General features: G+C 35.8%; 1 protein-coding gene across 2 annotated transcripts; it reads right to left on the bottom strand.

Annotated features, from left to right (window-relative positions):
• Positions 1–4,985: 4,985 nt before the first annotated feature.
• Positions 4,986–19,200, bottom strand: slc39a13 (solute carrier family 39 member 13). 2 transcript variants are annotated; one of them, XM_051901773.1, is made up of 10 exons: positions 18,989–19,200; positions 16,925–17,300; positions 14,292–14,399; positions 13,165–13,298; positions 8,871–8,999; positions 8,621–8,710; positions 7,809–7,859; positions 7,430–7,562; positions 6,431–6,530; positions 4,986–6,311 (listed from the first exon to the last, which is right to left on the bottom strand). In XM_051901773.1, the coding sequence occupies exons 1-10, from the start codon at positions 19,031–19,033 to the stop codon at positions 6,236–6,238; spliced, it is 1,242 nt and encodes a 413-aa protein (XP_051757733.1). In that variant the 5' UTR covers positions 19,034–19,200; the 3' UTR covers positions 4,986–6,235. The 2 variants fall into 2 exon arrangements, with proteins under 2 accessions (XP_051757733.1, XP_051757734.1); XM_051901774.1 differs by having other exon boundaries at positions 16,925–17,281; positions 18,989–19,197.
• Between the last annotated feature and the right edge of the window lie 6,764 nt (positions 19,201–25,964).

The following is a 25,964-nucleotide window of genomic DNA, read 5'->3' as shown; positions in this document are numbered from 1 at the left end:
CACCCAAAAATGAAAATTCTCTCATTAATTACTCACCCTCATGTCGTTTCAAACCCGTAAGACCTTCATCTTCGGAACACAAATTAAGCGAGGACATGCTGCGCACGGAATTTTATTTGCTTTACATGCTCATTTGTAGTTACTTACAGGGTAATAAAAAATAAATGAAAAAATCCCTTAATGTCCAAAACTGTAATTTTCATGCAAAAAATTATATTACATATATAACATATTGGTGCAACATTTTACCAAAAATCAACATTTGGTTAAAATCTCATGTTATAAATAACGAAATGCTATGCAGGATATTTAAGACAATATTGGCTGATTTGAATGCAATACTGTTTGCCACATCTCAGACCTCAAATACATAAAATATTACCCTTTATAGACATAGTTTTTAAAGTAAAGAGTAAAGGAAACACTGTACAGTACTTATTGAAACAACCAGTTCTTTATTTACCCTTGTAAGTTCACAAGTACCCTTGTAAGACCCCCCTACCCCCCATAAAACACTTTCTCATTGGATCTATGCAAATCCCATAGGTGACCTATTTTGATCTCAAAAAGGTGAGTTCTCACTGAAAGGTGAGCAGTTTGCATCTATGTATCCCCCATAGACAGCAACATAATTACCACATTCAATGCCCAGAGAAGTAGTAAAGACATAGTTAAAATAGTCAACGTGACTACAGTGGTTCAACCTTAATGTTATGAAGTGACAAGAATACTTTTTGTGTGCAAAAACAAAACAAAAATGACGACTTTATTCAACAATTTCGTCTCTCCCCTGTCATTCTCCTGCGCTGTTTACGTTGTATAGACAGTGCAGGCAACAATGTCTTTACTACTTTTCTGGACATTGAATGTGGTAATTATGTTGCTTTCTATGGAGGATAAAAAAAACCTCTCGGATTTCATCAAAATATCTTAATTTGTGTTCTGAAGATAAACGAAGGTCTTGGAACGACATGAGGGTGAGTAATTAATTCATTTTTGGGGTGAACTAACCCATTAAAACAGCTGCTGGCCACATACTGACTTTTGATATTGACCCCCCTTTGTTCAGGGTCTCATTATTCTATTTCTGTTCATAAATTGTAAAAAAAAAAAAAAAATAAAAAAAATAACATTTTTTTATTTCTAAATACATTTCTACAGCAAATAAAGGCCAAAAAGGCATCATGTTGAAAGAACAAAAAAATTATAAAAATAAATAAATGATGTAGATGTCCTAAGAACTAATGCCTATAATAAAACAGTAAAAGCTGCTGTTAGCATTTTTTTTTTTTTTTACACAGATTAGCACAATTTCCCTTCTCAGAGTTAAATATTACCAAACAGTGAGCAGAAAATCATTATCATTTGGGTTTGCTGGAATAAACTAAAATATTAGCACATTGAGAAAGTAAACAAACCTGAACAGAAAACTGCTCAAGGGAAACTCTCAGAATGAAGCACTGTGTCCTGCCCACATACAGCAGACTTTGTCTTCTGAAACAGTCCCAGCAGCAGTAAATACAACAGTACAAATCTTAACCCATATGAGAACTGAGAAAGTATTTGTGTTACTGTGATATATTAAAACATTTTGATATACATTTGGCCTTCCACATCACATACAGTGGGTGAAATGTTGTCTAACTTTTGCATCTGTCCTTTCAAGTCTTTTTCTTCTAGTTTCTCCCCGCATTATTTTACTTCACTGCTCCTCTCTGTCTTTCCTACCATTTGCAACATGATCAGGTGTACTCTTTTATTAATATACTTGGTGTGAACTGTACCAGCACTAACTTGCCACCTGCCATGGAGGTGGCCCACAGAGAGGAGCTTCAGAAGCGTGGGAGGTTCAGGTCCAGATACAGGAGAACAAATCATGTTAGTACAAGCAGCCACGTTTAGGTGCCCATCAGAAGCCGTTTTGAAGGACAAGGCTTTTCGAATAAAAAAAAGCGGCACCTCATTGTCTAAAGTTCCAGGCTGTTTCCCACAACTACACTGGACTCTGTCAGGGCAGATGACAAAGGAAGACAACCCACAGGCTAGTCGTTATGGCAACGGTCTCTTGCCAAACAGACTGTGTTGAAATAGGACAAGTGTGAACACAAAATCAATACCACCCCCTGATTCCCATATGACATTTCAGACTCAGACTGTGCAGAAAAATGTGCTTGTGGCACGCATCTTGGCATAGCTGACACCGTTGCAGAACTACTACTTTGAACATACACGACTTGGAGCGGCAGGCAATAAAAGCCATTTGTGAGTATGACATCTCGCACTTAAAAAATGCAAAGACCTTGCAGAGACAAAATAGACGCCAAAGATGTGCAAATAAACTCCACATGGCTGTCAAGTCAAACTGCATCAGCATAGAACAGTAGTGAAAAGTCAAAGCTCATGGACAAACATAGCTTGCTAATGGTTAAACATGGTAGGGGATCTACAATGGTAAGGGCAGCCATCTCATGATAGTCATTAGGCATAATGGTTCCTTCGCATGGGCATGTAACAGCTAAGGAATAGGAGGTAATTTAGCAGGTCATGAGCAACCTATGTGCCCTCATTCAGGAAGGTACTGCATATGCCTGAAAAGACATTCTGACACGCAAACCAGAACTGCTAAATGTCATTTAGAGTCCATTAACTGTAATTCAATAGAAAAGTCCTGTTTCGATGCAGGAAAAACACTCTCACTCAACACGCATCAATTCAACGTGTGGATATTTCCCACAGTACAGGAAGCAATCTACGAAATTGTTCTGCATCTAAAAAATAATAAAAGAAAAATAATCACAAATGTTTTAGCAATTTAGTAAACCTTAAATAGAAAGCTATTAATGGTTAAAGTAAGCAATTAGGTATGAGAGGCTGTGCTGCATCGTGAATAAGTCACGGTTGAAGGGCGTTGTTAGGCTCGACGCAAAGCCAAAAATATGTATCAATGCAACTTTCATGAAGTCAACTTTCACTAAAAGCCTTCTTTCCGCCGGAAAAAATAGTCCCTGACCGTGAACAGCAACAGAAGATACATTATTACGCCATTAGATGGCAGCAAAAACTGTCTTTATGAGTGTGTCAGTCAGTAGCAAAGACTTTTACATTGAAAAGACTGAATTGTGAAACTGTCAAATTCTTTGACTAGCGCTGTCAGTCACAGGAAAACCCCTTATCTGTTAAAAGGACACGATAATACATCGGACATTTAAACAGATTTTTTATTATGAACATAGGACTGACTTGAAGGAAAATGCTAAATCTGAATGCAGGTAATAAACTTGCTCAATCAATCTCTTTCTCACAATACTCTTCTACATAATACAGTAAGCTTCAATGAACAACATCAATTGAGAACATACGGTTTACATTGCTAAGAGTGGTTGCTAAGGGTGTTGTGTAGTGATACACAGAACCGTTGGGTGAAGCGGTCATAGCTGTGTTTTATCATGAATAAAACACAGCTATTGACCAATCAGAATCAAGGACAGGAGCTAACCGTTTTATAATGTTGATTAAAACATGGCCCTAAAATCTACCGAAGCAGGTATTTTAAATTTTAAAAATAAAAATCTGTCTTCGTTTGACTTTAAAGGTGCAATATGTACGATTTTTGCAGTAAAATAACCAAAAACCACTAGGTCAGTGTCATATATTTTGTTCACTTGAGTACTTAGAATATCCCAAATGTTTCCAACTATTTGTAAATCGTGAGAAAATTGCAATTTTAACTAAGGCTCCAGGATGTGTGAGGAGTCGCCTGTCAGTTGCGCAATACCCGCATTAACCCTGGGTCTGCCTTGGGTTCCGGCTTTATTTTGTAAAAACCATGGAAACAACAAAGACGCTTTAATATATTACACGTTTTAATAGACAAGGGAACAACTGTTTTGATATATTTATAGACAGAAAACTAATTGTTGTTATATAACTCAACACGTTTAGTCTTATTGTTTAAATCTAATTTTCTTGAATTTTCTTGATCACTGCAGTACCATGCTTTACCATGCCTCAGAGAAAAACACTATTTTGTGAAGTAGCTAACATAGCATAATCAGATGCAGCTTTATTTTTAGTAAAATACAGAATTTTCTCCATCATACAATACGTTTTAAAATGAATTGCATTCCATTTATCAACACAAGCCATCCAGCATTTAATATGATATTCTAAAATCAATCCATCTTACTGCAGTGTGTCTCACAGCAGCCATCGAGCGAATGCACAGAGTAACGTTATAACATCATTTTCAACACTCTCAAATGTATCTAATATGATAAACAGAGCTGCGTTACCTCATACTCATGACCGGAAAAGTGGAAGCTGCACCGGTGACTGTGGCATAATAAAAGTTCCACTGCTCGTGAGGCTTGTGTTGTGTAATCGCTCCAGCAGCCTCGTTCAGCTCCCACAACACTCGGTCCTGCTCTGCTTCTTACTACAATAACGTTAATAATCGCATCCATGAACATGATTTCTTCCCGAGTCCTATCCCTATTCTTTTACACCATCCGTTGAGGTGAAGACCACATGTCCCAAGATTACGTGCTCAAACTTGGCATCATCAAGCTACGCCTTTGTTTTGAATAGGCCTCTAGCAGACAGAAATCCTACATACTACACCTTTAATAATAGCTTTTTTTTTTTTAAATTGAAGTCAATGCAGTTTGACTACAAACATTCTTCAAAATAGCTTTTTGATTTAAACTTTTTTTTGCATGTTATAATTGACACAATAACATGCATTTTTAGTATTTCTGTATTTATTTTCATTGAATAAGAGTGATTGGAAATTTCAATAATCCATTATTTATCTTTATAGCAGTAAACAGCATACACATTTGGTTAGAAGGTTAGCAAATGATTAGGATTTAAACTGAACTAACAAATACATTTCTAAAGAGAATTTCTATAGGTCTGGATTGCAGTGGTGATCCTACAAGTGAAAGCTGCACATAGTTCAAACATTAAAAATCAGACATAACCGGTTTAAATCAAACAGTAACATTTCTTTATTTCAACTATACAATGGGAGGACTCAAGTATTAAAATTTATACATTTTTCTTTCAACATGACTGTTAATAGAATAAATATATATAATCTCTTTTCAAATATTTACATTTTGGCAAAGACCGTTCTGACCTGCCAAGTGATGCGTTCAGAACATTCTTTCAGCAACATTCCATGTACAAAACTGGCAAAACAGGCAATCCATTTATCAACCATTTTATTTTCTTTAAAATTTGATCGAAATGTATGAAATGGCACCAAATCAGTCGAGTAAAAGAACTGTCTGCTTATGGATCCGTCAATTCTCTAGACTAAATCACTCTAGACTCTGAATTGCAACGCCAGGACCACAATGAACTGTACAGAAAAATCAGTAAAATGCAGTAGTGTAGTGGCTATCAGGACACAATCAGTAACAAGGCTAAATACTGTAAGAAAATAAAAGAAAATAAGGCCTGTTGAGCATTTTCAAATGTGTTTGACAGGGGGAGTGTGTTCGGTGATGTATGTGCAAGAGGAATATGCATTCATGCAAAGCGTGGTATGTCTTAACTTAAGCAAATGAAGCGTGAAATGAGCTTGTATAGACTTCCACAGAATCGTTTATAAAATTGAAGCAGCTTTATAGAAAAGCAATGATGATGACCATCAAAAATCTGATCATGTAAGTGTATGTGCCTGTATACTGTCTCTTAATAAAGAATGTGTTGACCTGTTGTGAAACTGCATGTGCAGTATGCTATGACTTACAATTAAAGCAAATCACAGTGATGTAACCTATACTGACAACGGGAAATAACATACTGAGCATAAGTCAATGAGACGAGACAAGAACATGAATATGAACAAGAATGAAAAAAATAGGAGCAAATTTTAAGGCATATTTCAGCCAAAACTACTGTTATTTCAGAGCACCATTTGAATAAACCTGTGTTTCCTTTCAGTTTTAGCTGGAGCCTATAAGGCATCATGAGTTCAGTCTAAATTGAATCTGGACACAGAAGGTTTGAGGTGTTTGAAGGATAAGGCTAAAAATCACACGCACAGACAAAGATTCAAACACTTGATTGTCAAGGCTGTTTCTTTCATTGGTCTTTCCTCACGTTGTCTTTGGGGTGACAAAAATGTCTAAATTATTTAAAGCTGAAACAGTGGAGTGAATTGTCCATAAGCCAATGCTCCGTGGCAGTCTAAACATCCCTTGATAAAAGCAGTGCTCGCCTGTGGCTAGTCCATCACGACTGAGAGAAGAGCCATGACTGCTATCCCACAAAACAACAGCAGAACCTGCAGTAAGGAGTTCCTGTGGGAACAGGGGACATTGTGTAATTTGATAAGTGAAGTGCGAGAGGTATTTCACATGTGAGAGGTTTTAAAAAAAAAAAAAAAAAAAAAAAAAAAAAAAGTGGAAGTAGAACTTACCTAGGGTTGGTCTCCTGTAGCAGATCAGGTACCACATTGACCAAGGCAATGTAGATAAAGCCACCTGAGGTGAAGGGCAGGATCCAGGCAGTGGCATTCTCTATAGAGACACATGAGCAGAACAAACACTGAAGAATATGTTTGATAAGGTGCGTTTATAAGCAAACTGATCCATATTTATAGTCTAGAATGACATGATCAAATGTTTATTTTGTGGAATACCCAAACAAATTTGGTATTTGGTACTGGGATTTGGTATTCCTACATTAAAGGGTTAGTTCACCTCAAAATGAAAATTCTGTCATTAATTACTCACCCTCATGTCGTTCCAAACCTGTAAGACGTGCTGCGTAACCAATGAGCTTCATTCTTGTGTGTTACGCGGCACGTTTGAGCTTCTGGAAGAGGTTTGTTCTCACGAGTCATTCAAGTTCAGTTGAGTTTTTATGTTCGTTGCTCAAGGTTTATATGCGAATAAAAGCTTAAATTAAATCTGTTCATCATAAAAAGCGATCGAGTCTCTTCAGAAAATTTTAACTAAACCACTCAATTCATAAGGATTAGCTTTCTGATCACTTTATGAACTTTTTCATAAGTGTCAGTTCTAGTTGCAGTTAATGGAGGGACAGAAATCTCTCAGATTTAATTGAAAAGATCTTCGTTTGTTTTCTGAATATGAACAAAAGTCTTACGGGTTTGGAAAGACATGAGGGTGAGTAATTAACAGAATTTTAATTTTAGGGTGAACTAACACTTTAAGTCATAAATAAGCAGAACAACATTGGAAACAATAACACTAACATCAGAAGAAAGTTGGAAACGATCAAAGATACACTACCATTCAAAAGTCTGGGGTCGGTAAGATTTCAGTAATATGTTATTTAAAGAAATCTATCATTGATGAAGAAAAGTATTAATGTCTTTAAAAAAAAAAATTCCTATTGACCCACACTTTTGAATGGTAGTGTATATATAGTCTGAGACTACAAGATGTCTCACCTGCACCATGCTGTGATTGGGAGCAAAGAGCAAAAGACGCCCCCAGGACTCCCCCTAATGCTGTAGAGAGCTGCATACGAGTGGCTTTCCAACGGTCAAAGCCTGCTCGCAGCAAAATGGCAAAATCGCCCACCTTTCCATAAAGACAGAAATGCATGTACAGCAACAGAAACTATTAAGTACTGACTGAGTACTATAGAGCACTGAGACAATTCATGTACAGTAACTCTCAGAATGAGCAATGAGTCATTCAAGTCTATAATAATAATAATAATAATTTATTATCGATCAGCTAAAAATGAAATGCATTGCTTCTTAATAACAATAACTTGGCTGAAACTCAAGAGACAGAAGAAGAGAAAGATATTGAGATACGTACCTCATGAGGGATCTCATGAAGCAAAATAGCGAACGTTGTTAAGAAACCAACCTGTTAGGACAGGTAAAGGGAGATATTGTGAAGTTCTCTGAATAAACAAATTATTTAGTATGCCCTATGTTTTCTAAATGAACCATGGTAGGGCAGTGAAGCCATATTATGTTTCATAATCCAGACAACGTTATTTGGCACATATGTTTAACTGAATGTCAACAGAAGCTATGGGGGAGGTAGAGAAAACATAAAATGGCACAGTTCTCCATCAATACTCTGCCTTGCATTTCTGCAGCCAAATATCTATGTCCAGGCCAGTGAGCAAATGTGTAAAAGTGTGTTTTTATGTGCAAGTGTGGTGGTTTATGTTGCACCAAGTCCATTTCCTCTGAAACTCCCTCCCCACGCATGCTGGGAGCCTTATGCTTCTCCACCTGGACTTCAACTTCACATAAGCCATATAAATACTGCTGCACTATAAATATTACCACACATCACAAACATCTCTATCTCACTGTTTGCAATGATTCAAAAGAATCATGGGAAAAAACTTCTTAAATGCTATAAAATATAAGGTTTAAAATGCTTAAAAGTTGCCAAATCATACTAAAAACAGTAACTGAATCTATTTATATAACACAGTCATCCTTACTAGACATCCAACTGCTCTACACAGAGCAAAAACATGAACTAGTTTGTTCAACTAGTGATTCACAAGTAGACTGCGTAGTAGCAATTTGATTTACTTTAGCATGCATTACTTTAGTGAGGTCTCTAGTAGTACTGCTGAATCACTGAATTGGTCTGTTTGCTCTTACCTTCCGGCTTACTAAGAAGCTTCCTGCCACTGCCAGCCCATGAGTGAAGTTATCGATGCAGTTAGCAAGAAGGTTTAGATAACCACTTGTCTGAAGAAATAAGGAAAAATTGCATATACAGTAAATGGAAGAGACAAGATAACAGACACTTTTCAAATGCTGTATGATTTAGGTGTACTTGTATTTAATAATCTAATAACCACTTAAACCTTTCATTGTGTACAAGGCATGATTTGTGTGTGCATCTTACCTTTATTTTCTCTGGCTCTGTGTAAGGGCTGATGTCAGTCTTTGGCTTGGAGTCGGAGTTGTTGTTCGAGCAGATGCCATTTGTTTTTGGGGACACAGAGACCTCGTTGCTCATATCTGATGAAGAGGACTAGTATGGAGAGAGAGAACACCACAGTAAGCCATTCTAACAAATCTGGGTTCATTTCACAGCATTCAAGAGCAAACAGACAATTTTCCCACCTTCAAATAAAACCTGGGATTAAATCAGATACCAAGTGACTAGGTACACTACCATTCAAAAGAAATGAACACTTTCATTTAGCATGGATGTATTAAATTGATCAAGTGTCAGTAAAATTGATCACATTTTCCACAAAAATATTAAGCAGCACAACTGTTTTCAACATTAATAAGAAATGTTACTTGAGCAGCAAATCAGCATATTAGAATGATTTCTGAAGGATCATGTGACACTTAAGATAGGAGTAATTATGCTAAAAATTCAGCTTTGCCATCACAGGAATAAGTCACATTTTAAAATATAACAATTATTGTAAATTGTACTATTTCACAATATTCCTGTTTTTAATGTATTTTTGATCAAGACGTGTATCAAAAACTTTAAAGAAACTTTTAAACAGTACTTTTTTTTTTTTTTTTTTACAATTCTACTCCTCATGCTGCCTGTTTGTCTGCTCCATTACAAGTACTCTGCTATAAACATATTTTCAATTTTTATAAACAGAGGAAAATGTCAAATTTGTCTGTGGGAATGCACAGCACACCACTACTCTGTACATAACTATAACTAATCTTTTAATTCTCAAATTAAACAGACTAACCCCTCAGCAGACTAATAACACTCAGTTTAGCTCCACATTAGCTCACATCCAAAGCCTAAAATCTAAGCATTTCAGGTTTTTTTTTTGTCAATAAAAATCTTAATATATTTCTGCCTCCAAACTCAAGAGTCTTTCCACATCAGTTTTTTTGAGACAGAAATAGCTGACAAAAGCTGACTGTGAGAAAATCATTTTCTACAGCAACAAGCATTTCAGAATGTAATAACAGAACTAGAAGCTTCCTCCCTGTTCTAGCCCACAGTCTGCAAGGACTCTCAACTGTGGTTTCTATGCACCGTGACTGACTTCTGCGGCCCGTCTGTCTACTGAAGGAACGCTGGTGGCAGCTGCTTCCTGCTAGACGCTATTTATAGCTACCTAAACAGAGCACACACTATCAATCACACTCCCAGGTCTCCCATAAGCAAGGCAGAAGACTCAGACATAGACATTTACAAACAGCTAAAAGTCATAATCCAAGTCAAATTAAAAGTTATAATTAGAAGGGCAGGCAGAGGGTGGGAAAAAGTGGACATCTACATCACAGGCACTGCAAGCTCTTCTGTTTTGTGTGATTTGAATGTCCAAGGCACCCAAGACTCCCTCAAAAAAAAAAAAAAAAAAAAAAAAAAAAAAAAAAAAAGGTGACAGAGTTGATCCATCCAAGCACATTTCTTTTGTTGCACAGTGCACAAAGCTTCAACGGTGCAGCCTATTATTCTGCCCCGACACCAAACTAAAATCCACAAAACGAGAAAGAGACCAGACAAAAAGAACCAAACATGAAGAAGGTGGAAAGATGGACACACTAAGGGTGATAGTTATTTTATTTATAAATGGGTTTACATGTAAATTTATTTGTTGACACAAAGCAAGCCATGTCATGTCTACACTTGAAAGTAAGTGGAACAAAACGGTTATTCATTTGTCTTAGGAAGCATCTAAGAGCAAATATTTTAAGGCCTTAAGCTGCTATATTCCTTGGGGTGGAGCCCGGAAAATGAAAAGGTGTGTGTATATGTGTGTTTAACTGGCACTGATGCAATATGCTGAAATGAGCCCAGAGTAAAAGGGTTTGGGTTCTTTTTGAATGCCAGGAATGGTCCTGTGAATAGGACATGACTTGGGATTTTGAATATCCGTCCGATATGAACTGTGATTCATGATTCAAGACTCCACAACATTCCTATAACATCAATTATTCAGCCAGGATTATTCCCTCCCTGTGTGCGCTCACCAAAACATTTTAATCTTTAAATTAACACATTTAAACAAGAATTTTATTTATATATCAAGGATCCAAGCAGCGTGGGGTGGGGGCATGCTCTGCACAGAAATTTATAAAAAAATATTTAATTTACATGCTCATTTGTAGTTACTTTACGTTTTTTTTTTTTTTTTTTTTTTTATGTATTTTTTATTAGCTAATGTCCAAAACTAATTTTTCACAAAAAAAAAAAAAAAAAAAAAAAACATATTGTTGCAACATTTTACCAAAAATCAACATTTGGTCAAAATCTCACGTTATAAAAGATTCTATGCGCCCTGTTTAAGACGGTAATGGCTGATTAGACGGCAATACTGAGCTAAGTACTCTAAGAGCTCTTAGAGAGAGGGCACACATAGTTTTTAAAGTAAAGAGTAAAGGAAACACTGTACAGTACTTATTGAAACAACCAGTTCTTTATTTACCCTTGTAAGTTCACAAGTACCCTTGTAAGACACCCCCCCACCCCATGATAAATAAATAAAATCTTTTTATGTAATATATATATATATATAGCTGCTTGAAAGTTTGTGAACCACTTGCAGAATCTGTGAAAATGTGAATAATTTTAACAAAATAAGAGGGATCATGCAATATGTGTTATTTTTTATTTAGTACTGTCCTGAGTAAGATATTTTACATAAAAAAAAAAAAAAAAAGTTTACATATGGTCCACAAGACCAAAAAAAAAAAAAAAAAAAAAAAATGAATTGCTGAATTTATAAAAACAACCCACTCAAAAGTTTGTGAACCCTTCATTCTTAATACTGTGTGTGGTTACCTGGATGATCTATGACCGTTTTTTTGTTTTGTGATGTTTGTTCATGAGTCCCTTGTTTGTCCTGAACAGTTAAACTGCCTAATATTTTTCAGAAAAATCCTCCAGGTCCCGAAAATTCTTCATATTTCCAGCATCTTTTGCATATTTGAACCCTTTCCAGCAGTGACAGCGTGAAAAGATGGATCTGAGAATCATACAGAGGACAACTGAGGGACTCAAACACAACCATTAAAAAAGGTTCAAACATTCACTGATGTGTTTAAGTCTCTCAGTTGTCTTCAGTGTGAAAAGATGGATCTCAAAATCATACAGTCACTGCTGGAAATTGTTCTAATACAAAAAAGATGCTGGAAAACTGAAGAATTTTCGGGACCTGGAAGATTTCTCTGAAGAATGCTGGGCAGATTATCTGCTCGGGACAAACAAGGGACTCAAGAGCAACAATCACAAAACAAAACAACAGTCGTAGATCATCCAGGTAACCACACACAGTATTAAGAATCAAGGGTTCATAAACTTTTGACTTGGGTCATATTTATAAATACAGCTATTTTTTTGTCTTGTGGACTTTATGTAAACATTGTATTCATTGTTTATGTAAAATATCTTACCCAGGACAGTACTAAAAAAAAGAAAAAAAAAGAAAGAAAAAAAAAAAAAAAAGGCATGCATTTTGTATGCCCTCTTATTTTGTTAAAATTATTCACATTTTCTGCAAGTGGCTCACAAACTTTCAAGCAACACTGTGTATATTTTATTATGTATATGTATATATAATATATATATATATATAGTGGCAGTTGGCATTAAGAGCTGAAATGAACCAGGCAGAAGCTCAGACTCATTCAAAAGCCTGTTGAGCTTTTCCTGGAGACTCAAAGACAAATCCACTATGTTCTACAAATATTTATAACACTTGGGATATTGTTTAAGAAGCAGGAAGAAAGCGGAGTCAAAGGTCCTGTGAGACCACAAACCTTTACTCTTTAGCCAGTGCCAAAAAAGAAAAAGGTGCCAGTAAAACATTTTTTCAATAGTTGTACTTGTGACTTTTGTAGTTAAATAAGGGGAAATTCTCAGAACTAAAAAATAAATAAATAAACTGAGAATTATAAATATTCTGACTGTGTTCTGATTGTATACTACAGGACGCTTGGTGGAGCTTGAGTGGATGTATAATGAATGTCTGTGAGTCTGTTGTGTGCATAACTCCATCATCATCATCCTTTGGCTCCCCCATGAGGTTCAGAACTGCAATGTTCCACTTTATCCATCAATTGAACTGATTCAAAATGCTGGAATATGTAGTGTATAATGTCAATATAACATGCATGGATCTACATTATAGGCTAAGAAGTTGCTAAATAGTTAAAATGCAGGAAATGAAATGAAGTGACAGAGGGCAAAAGCACATGTAACTTACTTTGGCTTTTTGGCAGACAGCTCTGCTCTCTGGGGCACCATCTTCATCAGGGAACATCTTCTCCAAGATCAAAAAGGACAGCAGACCACCTATCACCCACAAACCCTGCATACGATAGTGTCTGTGGGACCCATCTATCCAGCATACGCAAACACAAAAAGGGGGAGAAAAAGAGAAATTTGCCTTTTTCTATATAAATCTAAGAAAAACTTTAAAAAATTAAACTTCACTAAACTCCATCTAGTGTTATTGTTAACTAAAACTATTAAAAAGTATTTATGTAATTGAAAAGATTAAATAAAACAAAATATAAACATTAGATGAAAATAAGAATGTTTGCCTTGGAAACTAACTGAAATACATCAAGTATTAATATTACTAAAGCAAAATGAAAAAAAAAAAAAATATTAAAAAAAAACAACACACACATGTTATATATTATATATATATATAACATTTTCTAAAATTTATATAAAAAAAATAATAAACATGGTAAATGCACAAAACTACTAATACTAAAATATAAAAGTAAATAATTTTAAACATTAATTCATTTTATATATATATATATATATATATATATATATATATATATATATACATATATACACATATACACACACTTTAAATAAATAAAAAAAATAAAAAAATAAAAAAACAATGGCTCCACCTTAAAAACTGTACTGTATAGTGACCAACCTTTATTAAAAATATTTGACAAGCTTTTGGTCTTATCTACCAGAAGTTTATTGAAGTTTTGTGTGTTTTTTATTTTTAATGATAATGCAAGCTCTGAATTACACTGTGTTAGCCTTGAAAATGAAGTGTTATCCCAAAAATGAAGACATAAGATCAATAAGGGCACTAACATTTGCTTCAAAGTAAATGCTACTTAGTGCCATTTTTCCATATTGATTCCAGTACCATAGTGAATATGAGAGACTGCGCCAGAGTTACCAAGGGGACGGGGTGTAGTGAAGGGTCCATTACTGGGCTAGTTAAAATGTTAAAAAGGCATAGTTTTCTAAGGGATTTCCATTTCAAAGACTGAGAAAGAGAAAGAGCACACAGATGATGATTAATGCATGAACAACAGCAAATGTTAAATATAATGTGAGAATTCTCACCAGGACTGGAAGTGTAAGCCCAGGCTTCAGGAAGGAGGTGGAGAAACACGTCTCCTAGGAGACCACCAATGGCAAAACTCAGCAGCTTCTTCAGCTTCTGACACCCAGCTGCAATCAGTGTGAAAGCATCAGCGCAACTCCATAAACATACCAGAAATGCTTGATGTGCATCTTGCTGTATTAAATAAATCCTTCACAGCAAATTCTTCACATAAAGTAGATGGCAGAAAGAGAAACGCTGTCTTTAAGAATTATTTTGTTCAGCTTTGGTTCTGAAGCTGCAAAGCTGTAATAAGCTAGTTTTGCAACCATAAAATGTTTGCAGTGAGTTTGTGGGAATATAACAGGCCTAAAATATCTAACACCATTATTCACCACTGCTTTCAAAATCATGTGGTGAGTCTCTGTGGTACAGGACACACCTAAATTGCTTATAATTCCATCTAACCCTCAACTCTCCTGCCCATTGCACTCTACACTGGTAGGTCCGAACAGACCTTCTCTTAAGCCTGTCTGCTTCCTGACTGGGATCCACTGCCAGACTCTGATCTATTTCTGCATGACTGATATCATTGCAGACAAAAGTTTCACTGAGCAGCATTGCCCTCTGCAAAGGTCTTTATAGACCAACCTGTTCACTGTATAATGTTACTGCGCAGCACAATTTTTTTTTTTTTTTCCCTCTCTTGCATTTCCTATTATGGTTCTGTTGGTTCTTCTCTTGAACGTCCACTACATCAAGAATTATTTGAACAAGCCATGACAGGTGTAGCAGAAGATGTGATTGCTCAACAAATTCTTTTGAAGGTCAAGCATGCTCACACAACATTATTTTCAGTGATGGTTGGATATTTGCTCTGCAAGATCATTTATATCATATCATGTATACAGTGGCAAATGTTTGTTTATTTTTATTCATCATTCCAACGATACAGTTTTCATTGCGTTTAAGGAATCTAGAAGAGAAATATTCATTCAGGTCTGCTCATGCATTTGGCATGTACTGCTGCACTTTCTGTGTCTCCTATCAAAAACAAAACTCTTCAACAGCAATGTCTTTCTGACCATTATTATTATTATTATTATTATTATTATTATTTTTTTTTTTTTTTATGTGCCTACAGCTCATAACTGAGTAAGCTATGAAATATTTGGGCTTTGCTTACACATCGTCAGCTACCTAACCTTGGGAACTGGAGTATAACCACACTGTAAACCCTAACGCTCAAAATAATTAATTGTTTTGAGTAGGACAAACTTAAACAAATTAGTTCAGTCAAATTAACTTTTCTGAGTATTTAGCACTTTCTTTTTCTTTCAAGTTCACAGAACTGATATATTTTAAGTAAATTGAACTGTTTCATTGTTGAGTTTTCTGAACGCATTTCTTTTAATTTAGAAGAACTTAAATTTAACTGAACCGATTTCTAATTCCCAGCATGCTTTGCCCATGGCACTCAAAAGGGAGTGTAAATGCTAAAATTAAGTTATATAATGTTGTTTTGTGCAAAATTAATGTTAAGAAGGAGATTTAGTAGTGATTAATGTTGTTATGCAAATTTAGAAGAGTTAATGTGGGTTTTTTGAGAGTTACCATCATGGTGACAATTGGTGTATGCGGCTTGGTTTGAGAGCAGGTATGTTAAATGCTTTATATTTCTGCACTCATACAGCAAGTGCTATACCATGCTATTGTTAACATTTTCTGAATTAGCTTGTTTTAGCTATCTAAGTTCACACTAATAAAAATGTTCACATTGAAGTTACATGAAAATTTTAAGTTAAATGTATTAATTAGTATACTCAAACATTTCAACATTATAAAAACAATTAATTTATGAGTACAAAAAAAAAAAAATCTGCCAGTTCTGCTTACTTAAACTTTGAATTTCTTAACTTAAAAATTGAGGCAACCGATTGCCTCAATTTTTTTGAGTTTTGCCAACTTATTCGGGCTTACAGTGCAGGAGGAACCTTTATTATTTAAATAAATAAATAAATAAATAAAATAAAATAAAAAGAAATTTACAGTTTCAATTTTAGGATTAAACTTATTGCATTATTAGTTCTCCTTTAAAACTTTTTTTTTATATTCTAACTGTGGTTTATTTTGTGGCTGGGAAATTACTTTAACATGGTACAAAAAACAAAAGACTGCGGAACCAGGCAAAAGCAGCAAAGGGAAAAATCCCACGGAGAACATGATCTTGAATTAAATGGAGGAAGTGCCACAAAAGCCCTGCCTTAAATCTACAAGCAGATTCTCTCTTGCTTGTATTAATAACAAAACACATGTCTGTTTGTCACACTAGGCCTGATGTGTGACCAGAATATTTTAACAATCATCTAATTTTTTCCCATTCTGCTCACAAATTATAGATGACCTGCACAGGGCCAGAAAAGAAAACCTTTTCCACCTGAAGGAATAAACAAAGAAAAGACACAAAAATACAGATCCCTGTCCATTAGTCAGCACTGGGACACTGCTGCGAATATCTGGCCCAGCTCTGACTGTAACAATGAACCTGACCTGGTTAGCATGTAACCTGATCCTAGATTAGCTGTTACAATGATCTGGTTACATACAAAGGCCTAGATCACAAACAGCTTGCAAGCATATAAGTGTGCCTTACCCTCAGTTTTCAAAGTTGTTCCAGCTTCAATGGGTATCACTAAAAGCGGAAAGATACCACTGAGTCCGATGGCAATCGATCCCAAGAGGGAGCAGAACCAAACGTCTAGGTTATCTACGGAGAGCAGCTCATCCAGGTACTGGAGGTCTAGAAGGTCCTTAATGCACCACGGTCCTGGTCCTGCAGGTGCAGTCTTTGCCTGGGCCACAGCAGTCTGAGCCATCATCTTCCCACCAAAGGATGACGCCAGTAGGGCGGCGACAAGGAGCAGCACAGCAAATGCCCAAACGGGCTTCTCAGGTCCTGCGCTCATCAGCCCAGACCTCCGCAAAACACTTGGAAGAAACATGTGGGGTGCTGTAAGGTAGAGAGGAGCCTTCAAACAAAATTTCATGAAGTGGAAAGATTAGTTAATAATGTTCAGGGTTTCTTATATCCGGATGAAATAAACATTGTACAACCCAGTTAGTTTATCTTATCAGTGGGATCAAATATGTGACACATTTTCAGTGTTGTGTTTGAGCCACTTTGTAATTTAACAAGAGCATCACAAGCAGGAATATGTTCTATTCTGTAAACACTACAGTTCAAAAGTTTGGGGTCAGTAAGATTAAGAAGTAATATTATTATTCAGCAAGGACACATTAATTTGATCAAATGTGACTGTAACACTATTAAATGCTGTTCTTTTGAAATATAAAAAGAAACTTTAGAAAAAAAAATGTTTCCACTTAATGTTTTATTAAGCAGCACAAACACAACATGGATAATAAGAAATGCACAAAATTTCTGAAAGAACATGAATAAATTGCATTTTAAAATATAATAAAATAGAAGTCAGATACGGTGCATGGTGAGCATAAGAGACTGCTTTTTAAAAATCTTACAGACCCTAAACCTTTTGACCGGTTCAGTTATATCTGTGAAATTATTACCGTCGGATGGACAGAATTTCTGAATACTATTTAGATTACTCTTTAAAGCCATTAAAAAAAAAAAAAAAAAATCCTCACGGCAACTATCGAAAGAATACGAATACCTTTACAAATGTGATATCTGTTGTTGTTCTTATATAGCAACTTTTTAACCACAGCTTCAAAATTCAAGTATGACTGAGAAAATTTTATGTCTGAAAATATGAAAGCCATATTTTATTCATAATTCAAAAACTGCCATTTTAAAAACCCATTTGAATAGGGAAACCATGGAGAATTAGCCATTAGTCTGGCTTGACCTACAAACTGAATGGTCTGGATAAGGTGACTAAGTGCCTCCACTTCTATCCACATCCCCCAAAAAACACAGTATAAACAGAATACACCACATAAAAAGGCAGTCGTTCAAAAAGACCAAGGCTATGTGAGTCACAGCCCACACAAAACACCACACCTTTTTAGGTAGTTACTGCCAACACGAGGATATAAACTATATAGAAATTAAACATTTAAAACATTATATCAGATAATGCATTATAGCCAGGCCAAACACAATCTCTTCAGACAGTTTATAATAACTATCGCCCAATAATAATGAGGCTAAATGAATTCAGCAGTCTCCATCTTTATACAATACTGAAACTTGATATAAGGGTTTAAATTGCCTTTATTGTATATATTATATATGAATTTTAGATTTAACCGTCGTGAATGTCACTAATAATGGCCATTTTGCGTGGACAAAAATGCTGTACAATCAGTAACATTCACATAGGAGCAGCACGCTTGGACGGTCTTTGGAGTGGACGTGCACGAGTTCAGGAAGCGGTGAAATTCCCGAGAAATTCCAGACCGTTTTCCGACAGTTTTCAAAGAGTTTGCCACGTTACAGCGTTTCGCTGCAAAACTAATCAAAACAGAAAAATCGAAGGCCGAACGCAAAACCGTTAGTGTTTATGTGAAACTTATGGGCAATGCACAGAAATTCACAAAACACAACGTTGCTGCAATAACGTTTCCGATAAAAGCAACTTTGCTTGCAGACTATTTCGATACAAAGTTGCGTGCTTTCAAAAAGAATCACTGTCGACCAGATTTGCAGCGATAAATAAAAACCGTTTTATCTTACCCTGCTGATATTCCTACAGTTTTCACTCCAGTTTGACCCTGCCATCCAGGCACTGCTGTCTAGAACCAGCTGGAGCACTGCAGCAGACAGACTCCCGATTTCTCTGCTGAAATATTTTCCACTGTCAGCCACGTCACACCGACCGGAAGTGCATTTCCAGACTGAGCTGAGAGGGGCGAACTAAGCGCGCACTGGACTCCGCAGGCCTCCGGAGGAGGAGACTACAACGACAAACGTGAAGAACGTGCTAGAAGAAGATGATTGTTTAACCCGCAGTAATAATGGCTAAAGGAGGTATAAAAAGTAGGCTAGATCCATTTTGAGGTTCGAGCATGGACTCCTTTTACAAAATAAATTTCCCTTATAGGCCTATAATGTAATGAATTCTTTATAGAGTTTAAAGTCCCCATGATCTCAAAATTGAATTTTATTTTAGGTTTTAGTATGGATATGTTAGCCTTAAGGTTATCCATGAGCTAGTGTGCTTCAAAATAATGACAAAATTCGCATTTAGAAGATACAAGCATTCCACTTCCGCCAATGTGGATGAACGATTTTGATTACATCATTCTGCTCTTCAGCTTTCATCAGATTTTCTGTCCAATAGCTAAATATCACATACACAAATGTACATTTTCTAAGTGCAAACCTATTTTTTTAAGATTTAAACTTGAAATAAAAATGTATTTTAAATCTATTGAGTTCTCTAAAAGCTTAAAAGGTTAGTTCACCCAAAAATGAAAGTTCTGTCATTAATTACTCACCCTCATGTCGTTCCAAACCCATAAGACCTTTGGAGCACAGACTAAGATATTTTTGATGAAATCCAAGAGCTTTCTGGTCCCGATAGACTGCAACGTTATTGCCACTGTCAAGACCCAGAAAGGTAGTAAAGACATCATTAAAATAGTTCATGTGACTACAGTGATTCAGTCTTACGGTGACCGGGAGGGGACATATTCGGTTCACTTAGTTTTGTCGTGGCCACGACATATAAACTCGTAGGAACGTAATAATATGTCGTGGCCATGAGATATTAATTCGTGGGAATGTGATAATAACTCGTGGCCACGAGATCATTTTGTCGAGGTAACGACATATGTAAAGCGTGTAAAGTCGTGGCCTCAAGATCATATGGTGAGGGAACGATATATTTTTCTTGTGGCCACAAGTTAAATGTGTAAACAACCTGCACGACCATAGCAACCTGGAATTAACGGAAATGGATAAGACTATAATAATATTTATTTTTAATTTAGAAAAAGAACAGAATTAAGAAATTATTATATTAACATAGTGGATATTATATTGTATTGCATGCAATGTTGCTTAGACAGCATTCAAATGAAGTTTATCAATAAATGTTTAAATGTTAATGTTTTAATCCCATCCAACAGTCTTTTAAATCCATTCACTGATTGTTTATTTTTTATTTAATATTTTTATATTATTATTAGTTACATTTGTAAATGTATTTGCTTTATATTCCCCTTCATTTCCCGTATCTCTTTATCTAATTAACATTCTGAACTTTATGTTACTTAAAGTTTATATTCTGTAAATACTGTAAATGCCCGATTATGCCAATACATTTTTGACTTTATGACTGTATTTCTGTAGCCGATTTCTGACTACAGTAGCTTAAATGAGCATCTGTTTTCACTTGTAGCCCCTCGTGCCCATGACAGCATTTGAATAAAGTTCAAAAAATGTATTACTAATAATAGGCTATAGCCTATGTTAAAAGAATATTTTGTTTATTTTGTTTTGTTTCTTATCCATTTCTGATAATTCCAGGTTGCTATGGTCGCGCAGGTTGTTTACACATTTAACTTGTGGCCATGAGGAATAGATGTCGTTCCCTCAACATAATGAAGTCGTGGCGACAAGAAAAATATATCGTGGCCACGACATAAGGATGTCGTTACCTCAACAAAATGATCTTGTGGCCACAACTTATTATCACATTAACATTAATTAATATCTCTTGGCCGCGACATATTATCACATTCCCACAAGTTTATATGTCGTGGCCACGACAAAACTAAATGAACCTAACATGTCCCCTCCCGGTCACCGCACAACCTTAATGTTATGAAGCGACGAGAATACTTTTTGTGCACAAAAAACAAACAAAAATAATGACTTTATTCAACAATTTCTTCTTTTCCCAGTCAGTCTCCTACACTGTTGATGTAGTAAACAGTGCAGTGCTTCCTGGTTCTGCGTCAGAATGCTGGCTCCGTATTGGCCAACGCTGTACATGTGAGCAGCACAAGGCATGCGTGTGATGCTGACGCAGGAGCCGGCCAATAATGAGCCGGCGTTCTGATGTAGAACCTGGAAGTGCTGCGCTGTTTACCTTGTGGCCGACGCTGGATTGGATTGGATTGTGTTTAATGTGTTTATATTTTGTGTCCTGCATGGCTTTTTTTATGCTTTCTTTTATATGTTCATTGTTTAACTGGGTAGGGTTGCACCAGCCGTTCGTAAGTTCTTTCTTAAATTGGAACGTAAAGTCCACACTAGTGGGTTAGTAACTACTACTTAGTTTGCAACTAACTCTGTACTTTATTCGGTTGCACCATTTGTTCTTAAGGCAGAACGTAGCTAGTAGCTCGTAAGGTCTCCGTAAAGTAATGCGTAATCGCATAATATGATGTTTACCCTCAGTGATCCTTCCAATACATGAGCAGAAGTTGTTGAAATTCCGTGAATTTCAGTTTATCCTTCATTCGGACTTATTTTGCCTCACGTAGCTAACAGTAAAAATAAGTTTCCATTAAATATAATAGCCTACTACTTAATCATGAATGTTTTTATATGTAAATAACGTTCAGAAACTGTATTTGAAATGAAATTAATAAGGATCAATAAATAAATACTGATACAAAAAAACATAAGAAATTACATTTATTGATTATTATGACTGATTTTATTTGACATGCACAAGATGAAGTGATGGGAACGATGCACACAGCAGCGCGCTGTTTAGGACGGGTTCGTGTTGAAGAGTGGCTAACAAAGTAATCTTTTCACATAATGTTCTCTTTCTTAAAATGTAAGAGAGTGTAAATGTCAGCAGCATCATATATGTGTAAAGAATGAAGTCTGTCAGGTAAAACAAGAGCTTATTGATGCAGTTCAGTCAGTCTGCTATTTTATTCCAACCATTACTCCTGATAGGAGGCTTCCGTAAATATTTAGTGTGTACGTAGAGTTACGCTTCAACTAAGTTTAATGGTGCAACACAAAAATATTTAGTAGTGCGTAAGTTGTAACTTTGTGCCCATTTACGTCAAAACTAGGCTACGTTGTAACTTACGCACAGCTGGTGCAACCAGCCCCTGTACAGCACTTTGGTGCAACTCTGTTGCTTTTAAATGTGCTATAGAAATACATTTTGACTTGACTTGACTACTGTGTGAACAGCGTAGGAGACTGACATGGAAGACAAGAAATTGTTGAATAAAGTCATTATTTTTGTTTGTTTTTTGCACACAAAAATTATTCTCGTCACTTCAGAACATTAAGGTTGAACCACTGTAGTCACAAGAACTGTTTCAATGATGTCACTACTACTTTAAAGATTGTAACATATTTTGTTTAATGACAAATCAATCACTTTTGGAGTTTTCGCCTATGGACATCTCACCCCTTACGAAAATGAACCATGGTTTTATTTTAGTAAAAGTGTAGTAACCATGTTTTTTTGTCAGATTGATTACCATTTGTATAACCAGAGTTTTACTACAAATACTATGGCTAAACAATCATTAGCGTAGCAAAACCATGGTTAATTTGTGGTTACCATTGTTTAACTACAATAACCATGTTTTTGTTTTTTTGTAGTAAAACCATGGTTCATTTTCATAAGGGATATGTGCCAATTAATATTAAAGGGTCTCTCAAGATGGCTATCTAAACTTGTAGTTATAATGCAGACTACTTAGTAATCACTGTAATTTGTAACAATAATAGGAAAGCACAAATGAATTGCACATTATATGGTTTTTACAGTTTGGAGTATCTTTAATGAACAGTCATGAAGATCTACGTGAGATTATGTGTTAGCATTTGGCAACTAAAACAAGTTAAGGTTGGAGCGGTGCAGTGGTTTTTAAAAATTATGAATGGAAAGTGAAGATCATTTTCTAGCTCTATAGTTGTTGAAGATTGTATGATTAAAGGGATATTTCACCAAAAAATGAAAATTCTGTCATTTATTCACCATCATGTTGTTCCAAACCTGTACAGTTTGAGTTTCATTCTTCTGCAAAACACAAAAGAATAAATAAAATGAATGACAGAATTTTTTTTATTTTTGGGTGAACAACTTTGGTCACTTATAACACTCCTGACCACAAGATGGCGCAGTTGATTGAGGTGTATTGTCTGGAACGTAAAATGAACAAACGTTTACTGGGACATATCCCTGTTTTATTTTTAAAAGCATGTAAAATTAACTAGATCTTTACATTTTATGGAGAAAGAGCCTATTCTAATTACCGCCCTAATACTTCTAATCTAATACATCAATTTCAGACGTGCAAATAAGATTTAAATGGCTTCCATTCAAGCTTGTCAAATAATCATTTCTGAATCACATAACATAACACATATATTCATAAAACATTAACAATATCATCAACTCTTTCAAAACAACAAACAAAATGTTTGGGTAAATGTTTTAACCTACATTGGGATTGACCTTTATTTATTCATGCAGACAAGTCACTTTAGAACAACTTATATATTGGCCCAGCAAAAATGTCTGTGCTCTTTATATATAGAGAGGAAATATCTACCATATACTGACTCACAGCAAAATTCACTGTGGTTAATCATTCAGAGTATCCCTCACTGAAACATTGCTATATAAGTACTTTTTTCCATGAGTAACATATTATTGGCTATGGCTAAGAGCGGGTTAAGACTCCATGCTCCAGATGATGGTGTCTGAGTCATCCTGGCTTGACTTGAGCAATACATTTAGAAAGAGGAACAGTTTTGGAGCCATGGGGCCCACAAAACTAGAATGACAGGGACACTTGTATGTGTCTGCGTCTATAAGTTTTTACATTATTATTGCCTATTCATTCTTTCACAGAACAAAAACACACTCTTGCATTGCAGGAAATATAAGATAATTCAGTCTACACTATTATCTAGGTCAAATATGGACAAACCCAACCGCTGGACAAACCAATGGATGGGTTTATCCATATCTGACCCAAACATGGGTTGAAACAACCCAACATTTTTTAGAGTGTAGAGTGCCATGAGACTCTTAGTCATCCACATGCAAATGTTTCTCAGCTTCAGTTGTAGTCACCCTGATCATTATTATTCATGCAGACAGGCAGATTGCATCTGTTCACTCCAAGTAAACAGAGAAAATGTCAGGAAATTTTAGCGCTATGTGAGGATGTAGCATGTGATGAATTTGTGGACAGGCAGCCACATAAATGCACAAGACACCATCATAATACTGTATCATATGATACGGTATATGACTTCATCTCAGTAAATAAAACAATAACAGTAAATTAGTCCTGTGTAAAGCAACTCAAAAGTTCTTTATGATATTGTGTTAAATATTTTATCCCTCGAGAAACTTGACTTAATCAGAGGAATTACATTAAATGGCACATATGAGGACACTAGTCTCTGACTAGTTACATCCTGATACCCTGTTAGCATCAGTGTATAAAGTCAGCGCAAACAGTGCAGCAATATACAAAGCTTTACGTTAGACACTTCTTATTTAATATAGTTTTTGTATTTGAGTTCTCCTTTCTCATACAGCTTGTTAACATGATGCAAATAAATCTTCAAATTGTTGCTTTATTCATGTTTTCCTTGAGACATTTCCAACAGTGTAACTCCAGTTTTGAAGTTCGCAATGAAGGGTTTCTTTCCAGTGCTCTCCTTAGATCAGCGAAGTTATAGTTGGATGTCCTGTTGAGTCAACATTAAAAATAGCATTCGCAGCCATTTTACTTGTGTAATGTCTTATTTTCCCAAGTAAACTATTCAAAGAGAACAACAAATGTGGGTAAGAATTGTATGCATTGTATGCAATTGATTGGATAGTGAAAACATGAAATGATGGAGTTTGGAAAGGAGGCATTGAGGGATAGGAACAGTAAATGGGGTCAGTTCTGATTTGTTCTTCAGTTGTTCTCTGTATGTGACAGAGGTGCAGTCGGGTTCATCTCCAGCTGGTTTTGCTCAAGTGGAAGACCATGTAGATCATCTGGTTGTCTGTAGATTGTTTTCATTTTTCAATGTTTCAGACAATCTGCTTACACCATAGTGACTGTTATGTTTAGGGGTAGGGTTAGGGGGTGGACCTACATGCTTAACTTTTTTCTAAAAATCATGATTCTTGCAAAATCGCTAAAATTTAAAATGAGCCACCTCATTTTCCTGTGAGACTGAGTTGGAATAGAATAGCTGTAACATGTACAACTTCAGGATTGGTTTTATAGCCTGAAAAGCTCAAACTGGACTGTTGAAGCCCGTTTGTTTTTAAAGAAGAACCAGCTTTGTCATCTCTGGTACTGTTCGTTCACTGCCATGCAATGTCCGGGTTTCCTACAAAATTGCTGTTGTTAGCATGGCATGACTGGCCGTTTTTAAAATGAATAGCAGAGCAAAAACTGTAGCCCTGCTGCTATCTCATTTCCTATCAAAATGTTTTTTCTTGTATTTGGGCAAACCACTTTTTAACATATGCTTGCGCCATCATTTTGTCATGATTTTAAATCAGCAACAAATTTTCTTTGTCTAGCATAAGTGCCGCATCTGGTCTTAGCCAACTGCCTGTAAGAGCAGTGTTCAGGGTTTTTTTCTACAGTTCAGTTCTGTCCCATATCATTCTTCATGTAGCACTGCCATATAGTAAAACATGGACTTACCAACAGCTTTCTGGCCACTTCCATAAACTGTACTGTTCTATGGCATCAACATC

Source organism: Ctenopharyngodon idella, chromosome 7 (genome assembly GCF_019924925.1).
Source record: "Ctenopharyngodon idella isolate HZGC_01 chromosome 7, HZGC01, whole genome shotgun sequence".
Taxonomy (NCBI): domain Eukaryota; kingdom Metazoa; phylum Chordata; class Actinopteri; order Cypriniformes; family Xenocyprididae; genus Ctenopharyngodon; species Ctenopharyngodon idella.
The sequence above is the reverse complement of the archived record's forward strand: the minus strand, read 5'-3'. Positions and strand labels throughout refer to the sequence as shown.

Coding starts and splice junctions, on each gene's coding strand:
- slc39a13 (XM_051901773.1), bottom strand. CDS start 19,033: ATGGCAGGGTCAAACTGGAGTGAAAACTGTAGGAATATCAGCAGG. Junction 8,711..8,870: donor CAGAGCCAGAGAAAATAAAG/GTAAGATGCACA, acceptor TTATTTCTTCAG/ACAAGTGGTTATCTAAACCT. Junction 7,563..7,808: donor TTCATGAGATCCCTCATGAG/GTACGTATCTCA, acceptor CTTTATGGAAAG/GTGGGCGATTTTGCCATTTT.